This window comes from Papio anubis, chromosome 6 (assembly GCF_008728515.1).
Source record: "Papio anubis isolate 15944 chromosome 6, Panubis1.0, whole genome shotgun sequence".
NCBI classification, from domain to species: domain Eukaryota; kingdom Metazoa; phylum Chordata; class Mammalia; order Primates; family Cercopithecidae; genus Papio; species Papio anubis.
Genome location: NC_044981.1, coordinates 154,149,094 through 154,161,500, shown reverse-complemented (window position 1 = coordinate 154,161,500; position 12,407 = coordinate 154,149,094). Strand labels below are relative to the sequence as shown.

Sequence of the window (12,407 nt, the reverse complement as noted above, 5' to 3'; positions counted from 1 at the left end):
ATGGGCTATGCAAACCATGTAAAGGGTGCATTGGGAGACGGGTAAGAAAACACCCTCCAACTCCAACTCCTTTCACCAAAGTGAACACAGAGCCTTACAGGGTGGCAATGGAGTGGAGAGCACTCGGTCTCCTTTTGATGGTTCCTGTTCTCTATGATCCACCTTCCTCTTGGGGAAATCTCTAATTTTTATCATCGTCACTCTAGCCTCAGGGAGGCACTGCCCTCCTTCTATTCTGCTATTCTGCCTCAAGTAGGATCTCAGTGTATTCCTTAAATCTCCAAAATTTAAAAAAAAGAAAAGTCTCCAAATCACAGTGGAGGCTGGGCTGGAATATTTAAACAAGACCTTACAGAACGCTAAGGGAAAAGCAGAAAGGTAAAACATCATAGGCAACTAGATAATCTATTTAAACTAATGAAATAGAGCTCCTTCAGGGATACCTTCCTTCCCAGTTGTAGAGCTGCCTCTTCCCTATCATCTCTCAGTATCCCCAGGTATGTCTGAGCTTTTGGAAGCCCAGACATGGTTAGCAAGGTCCAGAGAGATCTCATCCAAGACAGGCACATGATCCCTCAGATGGATGATACTGGGAAAGTCCTTCAGGAACGACTGTAGCAATCCACAGAGCATGGCTGGCCCAGTGGGCTCGTAGGGAAAGAATATCACAAAACAAGCCTGTAAGCTCTCCATTCACATGCACCCATGGTAGAGGGGGGTTAGTTGGAGGGGGAATTATTTCATTTTAAGAGACTTGTAAGGTGGGAGGGGGTCATGGAAAGTGTCATGAGAAGGTGAGTTGAGGAGTGAAAAGTCACGTAGAAGTTAGCCAGATAGAGAAGCTAGAAATTACAATGAGTCAAATCAGTTTTAGGAAAATTGAAGAGCTTTTGCAGAGAGGCCCTGAGGAGTAAGAGAGCATCTTATCTACAAGTCATCTGGTCTGGGCAGAGCTTAGTGCCTAGGGGAGAATGGAGAGGGTGGAGGCTAGATAAGAGGTCAGCTGGCCAGGAGCGGTGGCTCAAGCCTGTAATCCTAGCACTTTGGGAGGCCGAGACGGGCGGATCACGAGGTCAGGAGATCGAGACCATCCTGGCTGACACGGTGAAACCCCGTCTCTACTAAAAAATACAAAAAAACTAGCCGGGCGAGGTGGCGGGCGCCTGTAGTCCCAGCTACTCAGGAGGCTGAGGCAGGAGAATGGCGTCAACCCGGGAGGCAGAGCTTGCAGTGAGCTGAGATCTGGCCACTGCACTCCAGCCTGGGCAACAGAGCGAGACTCCATCTCAAAAAAAAAAAAAGAAGAAAAAAAAAGAGTCAGCAAGGGTCCAGCTCCCAACGGACCACGGGTGCCATGCTGCTGAGCACGAGCCTCACCCAAAGGTGATGGGGACCATGGGAGAATTTTACATTGTGAGCAATACAACCAGCTTCTCATTTTGAAGAAAAAATCTCTTTAGCAGAAGTGAGGAATGATTTGGCAAAGAATGAAAAGGAAGTAGCAAGACCACTTAAGAAGCTATGGTTATAATAGGCTATAAATGAAGTCCTGCTTTAAAGCACCAGCAGTACAGACGAGCAGGCGATAAGCGGACAAACTCAAGACATTGAGAAGTTAAGAGTCAAGAAGCACTTTGGGAGGCTGAGGTGGGCTGATCACGAGGTCAGGAGATCAAGCCCATCCTGGCCAACATGGTGAAATCCCGTCTCTACTAAAAATACAAAAAGTTAGCCGGGTATGGTGGCAGGTGCCTGTAATTACAGCTGCTCAGAAGGCTGAGGCAGGAGAATGCTCGAACCTGGGAGGCGGAGGTTGTAGTGAGCCAAGATTGCGCCACTGCACTCCAGCCTGGCGACAGAGTAAGACTCTGTCTCAAAAAAAAAGAAGTTAGAGTCGGGGGTGAGGGCCTGAGAGGAGTCCAGACCAACACTGTCCAGTAGAACTCTCTGTGATGATGGAAATGTCCTGTAGTCTGCACGACCTAGTATGACAGCCACTGGCCACATGTGGCCACCAGGCATTTGAAATGTGGCTAGTGTGACTAACGAACTATATTTAATTCTAATTAAGGTGGGGTTTTTGTTTTTGTTTTGTTTTGTTTTGTTTTGTTTTTGAGACAGGGTCTCACTCTGTCACCCAGGCTGGAGTGCAGTGGTGCAATCTCAGCTCACTGCAACCTCTGCCTCCCAGGTTCAAGCAATTCTCAAGCCTCCGCCTCCCAAGTAGCTGGGATTACAGGCATGCACCACCATGTCCAGCTAATTTTTGTATTTTTAGTAGAGATGGGGTTTCACCATGTTGGCCAAGCTAGTCTCGAACTCCTGACCTCAAGTGATCCGCCTGCCTCAGCCTCCCAAAGTGCTGGGATTACAGGTGTGAGCCACTGCAACTCCCAGCCTATAATTAAGTTTAAATAGCCACATGTAGCTAGTGGCGACCATACTGGGCAGTGCAGGTCTAGAGTAACTCCTACGATTTGGGAACTGATTGGAGGGGTGGTACCATTCACCAAGATGGAGACTATAAGGAGGAGGATTTGGGAGAGAAGATCATGAGTTCAAGTTGGACAAGTTTCATATTAGGATACCTACAGGATAGCCAGTTGGTGGCATCCCAGGAGGTGGATATTCAAGCTGAGTCAGAGCTGGAAATGTAATTTGGACGCAATTTGTAGACTAGCAGCCAAGCTGCAACCAGGCCATAGTACCATCACCCCAAGAACAGTCTCTGTGCCTGTGCTTATCTTGTCTTGTTGGAGAACAGGCTTCATACTGTCTTTGGACAGAAATGAATCTATTTATCCTCTGCCCTTCATCCTTGGAACATATCTTGTATTGTCCTGTGTCGTGGTTTTTTTTTTTTTTTTGGATGGCAAAAATAGATCCCAAAGGCAAAGAGAGGGCTAGAGTACAGTTGGTGTTGGCACCGACCATGCCCCTGTAAAGGTTCATGAGATGGAAGTTGCACCCTTCCCCTCAGCCACTGTCCCAGCCCAAGCACTGGCAAGAGGGCACCAGTCCTACGTCTTGGCCTGTCTCTCTGCCCTCTTTTAATTGAAAGAACCATCAGAAGTCTAGCTCCACTCCCCAGAAAGTTCTAGCTCATGGCCAGCAAGTGTCTGTGGAGATCTAAACTAGCATGGCTTTTTTTATTTTTTATTTTTTTAAATTTTATTTTATTATTATTATTTTTGAGATGAGTCTCACTCTATGGCCCAGGCTGAGTGCAGTGGTGCAAACTCAGTTCACTGCAACCTCTACCTCCTAGGTTGAAGCAATTCTCCTGCCTCAGCCTCCCGAGCAGCTGGGATTACACGCGTGCACCACCAAGCCCAGCTAATTTTTGGTATTTTAATAGGGACAGGGTTTCACCATGTTGTCCCCAGGTTAGTCTCGAACTCCTGTGCTCAGGCAATCCGCCTACCTTGGCCTCCCAAAGTGTTGGGATTACAGGCATGAGTCACCACATCGGTCGAAACTAGCATGGCTTTGAGCTGTCTTTCATTCATCCACTCAGTGGATGTTGTCAGGTGCTTGCTATGTGCCAGGCATTATGCTAGGCACTGAGCCTGAGCACAAGCGTGATCCCTGCCGTCATGAGAGAATCGGAAATCAGTCAAAGCAGCATACAAATAAATGTAAAGTTTCAACCCTGGCAACTTCTCTAAAGGAGAGAGAGGGAACTTAACATAAGCAAGGTGGCCTGGGAAACTTCCCCAAGGAAGTGATGACTGAGCTGAGGTCTGAAGGAAAACCAGGAGGTGACCATGCCAAAGGGTAGGGGTTGGGGAGTAACACAGGAGCTGTGGAAGAAGGGAGTGTGGAGCTCTTGGGGTACTGAAAGCCAGTCTGGCTGGCGCAGAGAGCAAGAGGAAGCATGTGGCCCAACCTCCCTGAGAGGCCATGGGAGATAGACCATGCAGGCCCTGGTAGGCAATGGCAGGGATTTTTGGTCTTCATCCTAAGGATAATGGGAAATTATTGTTGTGTTTTGAGCAAGGAGATGAAAACAGATTGCTATTTCTAAAAGACCATGCTGGCCAAGTGTGGTGGCTCACACATATAATCCTAGCACTTTGGGAGGCCAAAGTGGGAGGACTGCTTGAGGCCAGGAGTTCAAGACCAGCCTGGCAATAGCAAGATCCTTTCTATACAAAAATAAATAAATAAAAATATTGGCCAGGCCTAGTGGCACACACCTGTAAGCACTGGCTACTCAGGAGGCTGAGGCAGAAGGATCACTTGAGCCAGGAGGTCAAGGCTGTAGTGAGCTAAGATCATGCCACGGCACTCCAGCCTGGGCAACAGAGTGAGACCCTGTCTCAAAAAAAAAGAAAAAGAAAAGAAAAGAAAAAAAAGTCACCCTGACTGCAGGGAGATGAACAGAGGGGAAGGTGCCAAGCAGATGGAGGAAGCCAGCTCAGAGCTGCAGCAGGAGGCCAGCTGCCTGGACGATGGTCCTGAGTACTGTAGGTGTGGCAAAGTGCCCACATCCAGAGAGGTTTAAGATACTTAGAGCTGATGTTTATTTAATTTGTAGGAAATAGTCTTGACTATAGCTGGGTAGGACTCCATTTCAGAATGTAAGTTAAATATGAAAACTTATGACTGACTAAATTTTCTGGTTTTTTCTCCTATGTAGGCAATTGATTGAAGGAACAGAAGTGCTTAAACAACTAGAATTAGTTCCAACAGAGAATGAAAGACCAATACATGTGTGTAGAATTACTGACAGTGGAGATCCTTATGCTTGATTTTCATATCAATATTTTCTGTGATAATTTATTACTTTGTATCTGATCAGCTGTTTGTAGATTTAATTAAACAGTACTTGATAAATTGTAATTTGAAAGCCATGGCAGACACTGTAGGTTGCCTCATCGACACCCAATACCTCCCCATCTTCCTTTCCTGTCATAGAGACTGTGAAAGGACAATACTCAGTTTCCTAGACTCCTTCTCAGCCACGGGTGGCCACAAGAGATGGTTGTGGCCAGTGAGACAGGAGTAGAATGCCAGTGGGCCTGCCCCTTCCCCTTCATCCTGTCTGGAATGTGGAGAGGCTGGAGCTGCAGCTGTCATCTTGTGGCCATAAAGAAAAGGCCGAGGCCAGGCGCGGTACCTCATGCCTGTAATCCCAGCCCTTGGGAGGCCGAGGCAGGTGGATCACGAGGTCAAGAGATCGAGACCATCCTGGCCAACATGATGAAACCGTCTCTACTAAAACTATAAAAATTAGCTGGGCATGGTGGCATGCACCTGTAGTCCCAGCTACTCGGGAAGCTGAGACAGAAGAATCGCTTGAACTTGGGAGGCAAAGGTTGCAGTGAGTCGAGATTCTGCCACTGAACTCCAGCCTGGCGACAGAGTGAGACTCTGTCTCAAAACAAAACAAAACAAAAAACAAAAACAAAAAAAACGGCCAAGTACTGCAGAGATGTCAGCCCCAATCTCTTGAGCTGCAGAACCAATACCAGCAACCACCTACTCTGGACTTCTTAGTATATGAGACTAACAGAGCCCTGTATTGTGGTGTTTATGTTACTGTTGGTTGAGAATTTTGTTACTTGTAAACAAAAAAAATTCTTAATTTAGCAACATACTTGATAGCCTAAGACATTTGTAATAAAATTATGTTCTTATTTGTAACTACATGTACTCCCGGGAGAAACTTGGTAAGTAACCAAATAGGATGATGCAAAAGAAAAAGCAATTCATTTTAATATTTTATTGTTTATACATAGCATTCAGAAAGGGTATCTATACTTTGGATGTTTTCATACATGACATGAACATCATCCTTATCTCTCTGAGCCATACCAACCCTGTGAAAACCAAGGGATTGTGTTACAGTCTCCGTGGTGGCTGACTCATGTGATGTTACTGGAGATTCAGCTTTATCACTACTCTGTAGTCTAAAGTTCTCAAGCTCATATCACCTGGGGAGCTTTTAAAATGTAACCTAACAGACCTTGTCCCTGACCTACTGAGGCAGAGTTCCCAGTCGTCGGGCAGAGATTCTGTGTTTATTTGGTTCTTTCCCCAGGGTTCCCAGGCATGGGGCACAGATTCTGTGTGCATTTAGCTCTTTCCCCAGGGTTCCCATTTAGACAGCTGGGCACTAGTCATCTGGGAATCACTGCAAGGTATAAGGAACTGGTTCCAGCCCCCATGGTGTAGTGTAGTCAGCAGAGTGCTTGACTCTGCTGTTGGTGACCTTGCTCAGCTCCTGTTACACCACTACCCTATGCCCTTGCTCTGCCCAGACTGAGGGGGCTTTTCTTTTTTTTTTTTTTTTTTTTGAGACGGAGTCTCGCTCTGTCGCCCAGGCTGGAGTGCAGTGGCGCAATCTTGGCTTACTGCAAGCTCTGGCCCCGGGTTCACACCATTCTCCTGCCTCAGCCTCCTGAGTAGCTGGGACTACAGGCGCCCGCCACCACGCCTGGCTAATTTTTTGTATTTTCAGTAGAGACGGGGTTTCACCATGTTAGCCAGGATGGTCTCGATCTCCTGACCTCGTGACCTGCCTAAACCTTGGCCTCCCAAAGTGCTGGGATTACAGGCGTGAGCCACCGCGCCCGGCCGAGAGTGCTTTTCTTACCCTAAGCAGAATGAGGTTTGTCTTCCAAGAACAATCTCTATTTACATCAGTCTTAAAGGGGCAGGCTTCTAATAGATATGGGGCTTGCCAAAAGTAGGCATACACTTTTTTTTTCTTTTGAAATAATTATAGATTCACAGGAAGTTGCAAAAAAAAGTACAGAGCAGTCCTGTGTATCTTTCACCCATTTTCCCCAGTGGTTACACTTACAAAATGGTAGTACAATATCAAAACCAGGCAGTTGACATTGGTACAATGTGTGTATGCCATTTTATCATGAGTATAATCATGTAACCAATACTACAGAGAAAATATAGAACCTTTCCAGCACCTCAAAGATCCCCTTCCAGTACCCCTTTATAGTCACACCCGCTTGCCTGCACCCTGCCATCCCTAACTCCTGACAACTGGCATTTGCTTCTTTTTATGACAGCTATAGTGCTATATGACATATGCTTTATGCTAAGACCTGAGGTGGATGGGAGGAAGCAGACCGCCTATGTTACATTCTCAATTGACCCAGAGCAGCATAGTGTTAAGAATGTGTGTTCTAGAGCCAGACTGCCAGGGTTCAAATCCTGGCTCTGCCATTCCCTAGCTGCACAAACTCAGGCAAGAACTTTTCTGTGCCTCAATTTCTTCATCCGAGAAACAGTGGTACCTACCACATAGGATTGTTGTGAGGGTTCCATGAATCAATAATTTGTATAGAGAACCTATAAGAGGACCTGGTCTGCTGTAAGCGCTCAATAAATTTAATAATAAATTACTAATGTGTAACCTTCAGGGCTGGTCTGCTGTAAGCGCTTGATACATGTAATAATAAATTACTAATGTGTAACCTTCAGGGTGTAGCCTCAGAGCTTGGACTTTCTGAAAGCTCTCCAATGACTCTGACAGCCAGATTTGGGAATCCCTGAGGAGAGTCTCCCTCTTTATGTACTCGCAGACTTCTGGGCAGTCTGAGAACTTGGGTGATTTGTCTGCAGCTTCCAGACTCTCTCACTGGGCCTTTGCCCAGGTTCCTCAGGTCACACTGGGGACATCTCAGACAAAAGGGAGATGGGCTTGCCACCAGGATTCAAAACAATTGGTGAATGAAAACTGATTCTTTGCAAGGAGCCCAGTTAAAACACATGGCAAGCATTGCTCATGTAATAACAAGCAGCAGGGCGGTTCTTACTGGTGATGAACCTATGTATTAATGGCATTAGGCATTTTATCTGATGTTGTGAAAGAACTGGAATATTTGCGTGGGTGTAAGAAACTGATTCCAGCTCCCTTTGTCAGCAGCAATAGAAAGATAGAACTCTGCCAGTTTTCTAAAGGATGGCGAGTTCATGTTCCCTTTGTTCACTCTAACTTTCCACTTCTGGGCTGCAGAAACCTCAACCACAGATCTATGCAGTGGTTCTTATCACCAGCACTTAAAAGTATACACAGGCCGGGCGCGGTGGCTCAAGCCTGTAATCCCCAGCACTTTGGGAGGCCGAGGCGGGCGGATCACAAGGTCAGGAGATCGAGACCATCCTGGCTAACATGGTGAAACCCCGTCTCTACTAAAAATACAAAAAACTAGCCGGGCGAGGTGGAAGGCGCCTGTAGTCCCAGCTACTCAGGAGGCTGAGGCAGGAGAATGGCGTAAACCCGGGAGGCAGAGCTTGCAGTGAGCTGAGATCCGGCCACTGCACTCCAGCCTGGGCGATGGAGCGAGACTCCGTCTCAAAAAAAAAAAAAAAAAGTATACACACTGATACTTCTGTGCTAGAATGATTTGTATGTTTAACCTCCTGGTTGAAGAAACTGGTTGTCAGAAGGACTCAAAAGTTTACTCCAACGAACTCCACACGTAAGACTTTGATGTAACCAAACTGAAATACATTAATTAAACAGAAGGGATTCTAGATTTTCCCACATCTATAGATAGGACCATAAAGGCCTTCTGATGATTTACACAAAATGCTAAGTTACATATCTAAACTTGCCCTAAATGCTGATATGGCAAAGTCAAGTACATACGCTGTATCTTATACTAGGCCATGTGAATAAGGGAGTGCATATCTAAACATTTTTTCTTCTATGGGGAGATTTCTTCTATGGGGAAGTATTTAAAATTCGATCCAAGGAATTTGTTTGCCCCTACTGCAAACAGTGCTGGTTATTTGTTAAGGAATGGATAGTCTGGCAACCTCAGGATTCCAGACCCGAGTTTTTATACATATTTTAAATGAAGCATATTTGTTTGAGAACCACCTGTCCAGCAATGTGATGGTCAAATCACTTAACCTTTCACTGTCCTCATTTGTAAAAAATAACAGAAGTTGAGTTGCTAGCTTTCTTCTGGCTCTAAAACTTCAGTGATTTTTCTGAGTAAATGTATAAAATAAAAATTTCTTAAGTGAAATGGGGGTACATCTGTCTCAGTGTTCTGAGGATTGAGATAGCAAGTGAAGGTGCTTCTAATAATGCTTGGCACACAGATATTCCGTAAGAATTAGTTTCCTTTCTGAAACATCTCCCCGCAAAAACCAGTCAAGCTACCACTAAGAGAATATCATCATCATCATTTCAAGAAATATCAAGCCCTTTTTATACTGAGTATTAGCAGTTCTCACTAACACCAGATTAACTGTCAATCAACTGAACTAATTCAAACGTATAAGATTAAAATTGGTCTCTACCACACCTAGCAATATTCTCTCTTATGGAGATTAATTTTTTAAACTATATTGATCTTACCATCCCCTACACTTCCCAAAAGTGGAATCACCACCACTTAAATCTGTCAAGTCTTAAGACTTTCGTATATCATATGAAATATTGGTGACAAACTCAGTAGTAATGTATACAACATGAATTACAAGTTGCATATTTGATAGAGGGCTTTGTAAGTATGGTGATAAATCACAGGTTCTTTTACTTTAGCATGCGTCAGAATGCTGGGGCCTGTCAAACACAGATTGCTGGACCTCAGAGTTTCTGATTCAGTGGCTCTGGGTAGGGCTGGAGAATTTGAACAAGTTCAAGGTGATGCTGCTGCTGCTGCTGCTACTGCTGCTGGTCTGGAGACCACACTTTAAGAACCGATGGGATATATTAGAGACAGATCTATGAGAGACCTGTGGCACACAGGTATGTAGAAAAGTTGTAACAGTAAAGTGTAACCTACAACAGAAGAGGAAGAATGAAGGAAATGACAAGAAACCTTGATTTCATCAAGGCAGCAGAGGAGGTATGTTATGTTGACCAATTAGACAGTGACCAGAACCCTGTTGCAAGGTGCTGAGGTTCTTAGCCGGGTCAGATGTGAGACCTCCAAGTGCTGGACAGTGGCAACGTGGTAGTCAGGTTATTAGGGAGGGACTTGGACACTTGGGCTGCTCAGGACATGCACTTTGCCAGTCAACACAGAATTACTAGAATATTTTAATAACCAGAGTGGCCATGAGGTGTGTTCTGGCTGAAAATCAGCTCTCCAAGACAGGATCGGAAGAAGCACGGTGAATACCTAGGGACAAGGGGAAGTCATAGCTAATCCAAGATAGCAGCAAGTCGCCTGAGGTATAGTTTAGCTTGAACTTGGAGGTTATTCCTAAGGAACAAGTCAGGAAAAGGCTTCATTTCCTAAAGGACCAAAAGATGTGATGCAAAGAGCTCTAGCAGACCCAGGGTTTGAAGCAGAAAAAAATGCATCTTTGGCTGGGCGTGGTGGCTCTTTGGGAGGCCGAGGCAGGCGGATCACGAGGTCAGGAGATTGAGACCATCCTGGCTAACACGGTGAAACCCCATCTCTACTAAAAATACAAAAAATTAGCTGGGCATGGTGGCTGGCGCCTGTAGTCGCAGCTACTCAGGAGGCTGAGGCAGGAGAATCGCGTGGACCCGGGAGGCGGAGCTTGCAGTGAGCAGAGATCGTGCCACTGCACTCCAGCCTGGGTGACAGAGTGAGACTCCATCTCAAACAAAACAAAACAAAACAAAACAAAAATCATGCATCTCAGGTGCCAGCCTAAAGGGAACCTGGGCTGGGGCCATGACTCCTGCACAACCAGGTGGTTTGTGCTGTTTGTGCGCTAACCTGACATATGTTTGTAAAGAAGCAAAAACAGTATGTCTTGATGTAATTTTGTAGATGAATCACTGTTAAGAATTGCAGGCCTGGCATGGTGGCTCATGCTTGTAATCCCTGCACTTTGGGAGGCCGGGGGCGGGGAAGATTGCTTGAGCTCAGCAGTTCTAGACCAGCCTGAGCAACATGGTGAAACCCCGTCTCAAGCAAAAATACAAAAAATTAGCCGGGTGTGGTGGCACACCCAGCTATTCAGGAAACTGAGGTGGAAGGATCACTTGAGCCCAGGGAGGCATAGGTTGCAGTGAGCTTAGATTGCACCAGTTTGACTGAAATAAGCCAGTTCGTTCATTTATTCATTTTTTTCTCAAAAAAGAAAAAAAAATTGCAGCAGTTTAGGATAGAATACTTTTGTGCAAGCCATAGTGTAAAGCAGTGTTCTCCAACTTTTTTTTTTTTTTTTTAATGAGATGGAGTCTCGCTCTGTCACCCAGCTGGAGTGCAATGGCATGATCTTGGCTCACTGCAACCCCCACCTTCTGGGTTCAAGCAATTTTCCTGCCTCAGCCTCTCAAGAAGCTGGGATTACAGGTGCCCGCCATCACGCCTGGCTAATTTTTGTATTTTCAGCAGAGACGGGGTTTTGCCATGTTGGCCAGGCTGGTCTCAAACTCCTGACCTCAGGTGATCCGCCGCCTTGGCCTCCCAAAGTGCTGGGATTACAGGCGTGAGCCACTGCATCTGGCTGTTCTCCAACTTTAAGACTACACACATGTACATATCTTCTGGGAATCTTGTTAAAATGTAGGTTCTGATTCAGGACATCTGAGGGGGAGGCCTGAAGTTCGGCATTTCTGATGCATTTCCACATGATATAAATGATACTGGTTCGAGAACCACACTCCGAAAAGCAAGAGTAAAGAACTGGTTTTCCAACTAAGCTGCAGATTAGAAACACCTGGGAAGCTTTTAAAACTCCTGATGCTCAGACATTATTCCAGACCAATTAAATCAGTACCTAGGCATTAGTATCAGTATTTTTCAACACCCACCACCACCACTGCTGCCACCAGGTAATTCCAATGTGCAGCCAAGGTTAATAACAACTGCTTTGAAGCATCATGTTCCCCTCTGGTGCCCTGGCACACTTTTCAAAGAAACATCCATAAAACGGAGAGCCTCCTAATGAGAGTATCTCTAGAATTTCACCCTCAATCTTAATCACAATATTAATAGTAAGACTTTGCATATACACTTTTAGCTCACTAATATTTGATTTCTCTTTGTCAAAACGGATTCAAATACTACTAAATGAGCTTTAATATATGCTGTTAAAACTCTCTTATAGACGCCAGCCCTTGCTTCCCACCCATACTCCTCTAGATGAATCTGCCCTGACCCACAGCTGAAGAGTTCAGGGAGCTATTTGTAGCAGCTGCCCTCCTACGCTTATTTTTTTATTCTATTCTATTCTCTTTTATTTTTTGAGGAGGAGTCTCACTCTGTTGCCCAGGCTGGAAGGCAGTGGTGCAATCTTGGCTCACTGCAACCTCTGCCTCCTGGGTTCAATAGATTCTTCTGCCTCAACCTCCCAAGTAGCTGGGATTACAGGTGCCTGCCACCACGCCGAGCTCCTCCTGTACTTTTCAATGCAGCTAATTATTGGCAAGGGTGGACAACTGACTGAAATAAGCCAGTCTGTTCATTTATTCATTTAAAAAAAAAATTAAGTGCAGG

The 12,407-nt window shown here is 45.4% G+C and overlaps 1 protein-coding gene across 3 annotated transcripts in view; it reads left to right on the top strand.

The window, feature by feature from the left end:
- PPIL6 (peptidylprolyl isomerase like 6) overlaps nucleotides 1–5,615 on the top strand; it is a 47,340-nt gene extending 41,725 nt beyond the window's left edge. For 2 of the 3 annotated variants that reach the window (XM_021938013.2, XM_021938014.2), the window contains one exon: nucleotides 4,643–4,845. In XM_021938013.2, coding sequence (XP_021793705.1) covers nucleotides 4,643–4,754 — 112 coding nt within the window. In that variant the 3' untranslated portion in view covers nucleotides 4,755–4,845. Of the gene's footprint in view, nucleotides 1–4,642 lie in introns of all 3 variants that reach the window. The other variant, XM_003898329.5, reaches the window with a different exon arrangement.
- The last annotated feature ends 6,792 nt before the right edge of the window (nucleotides 5,616–12,407 follow it).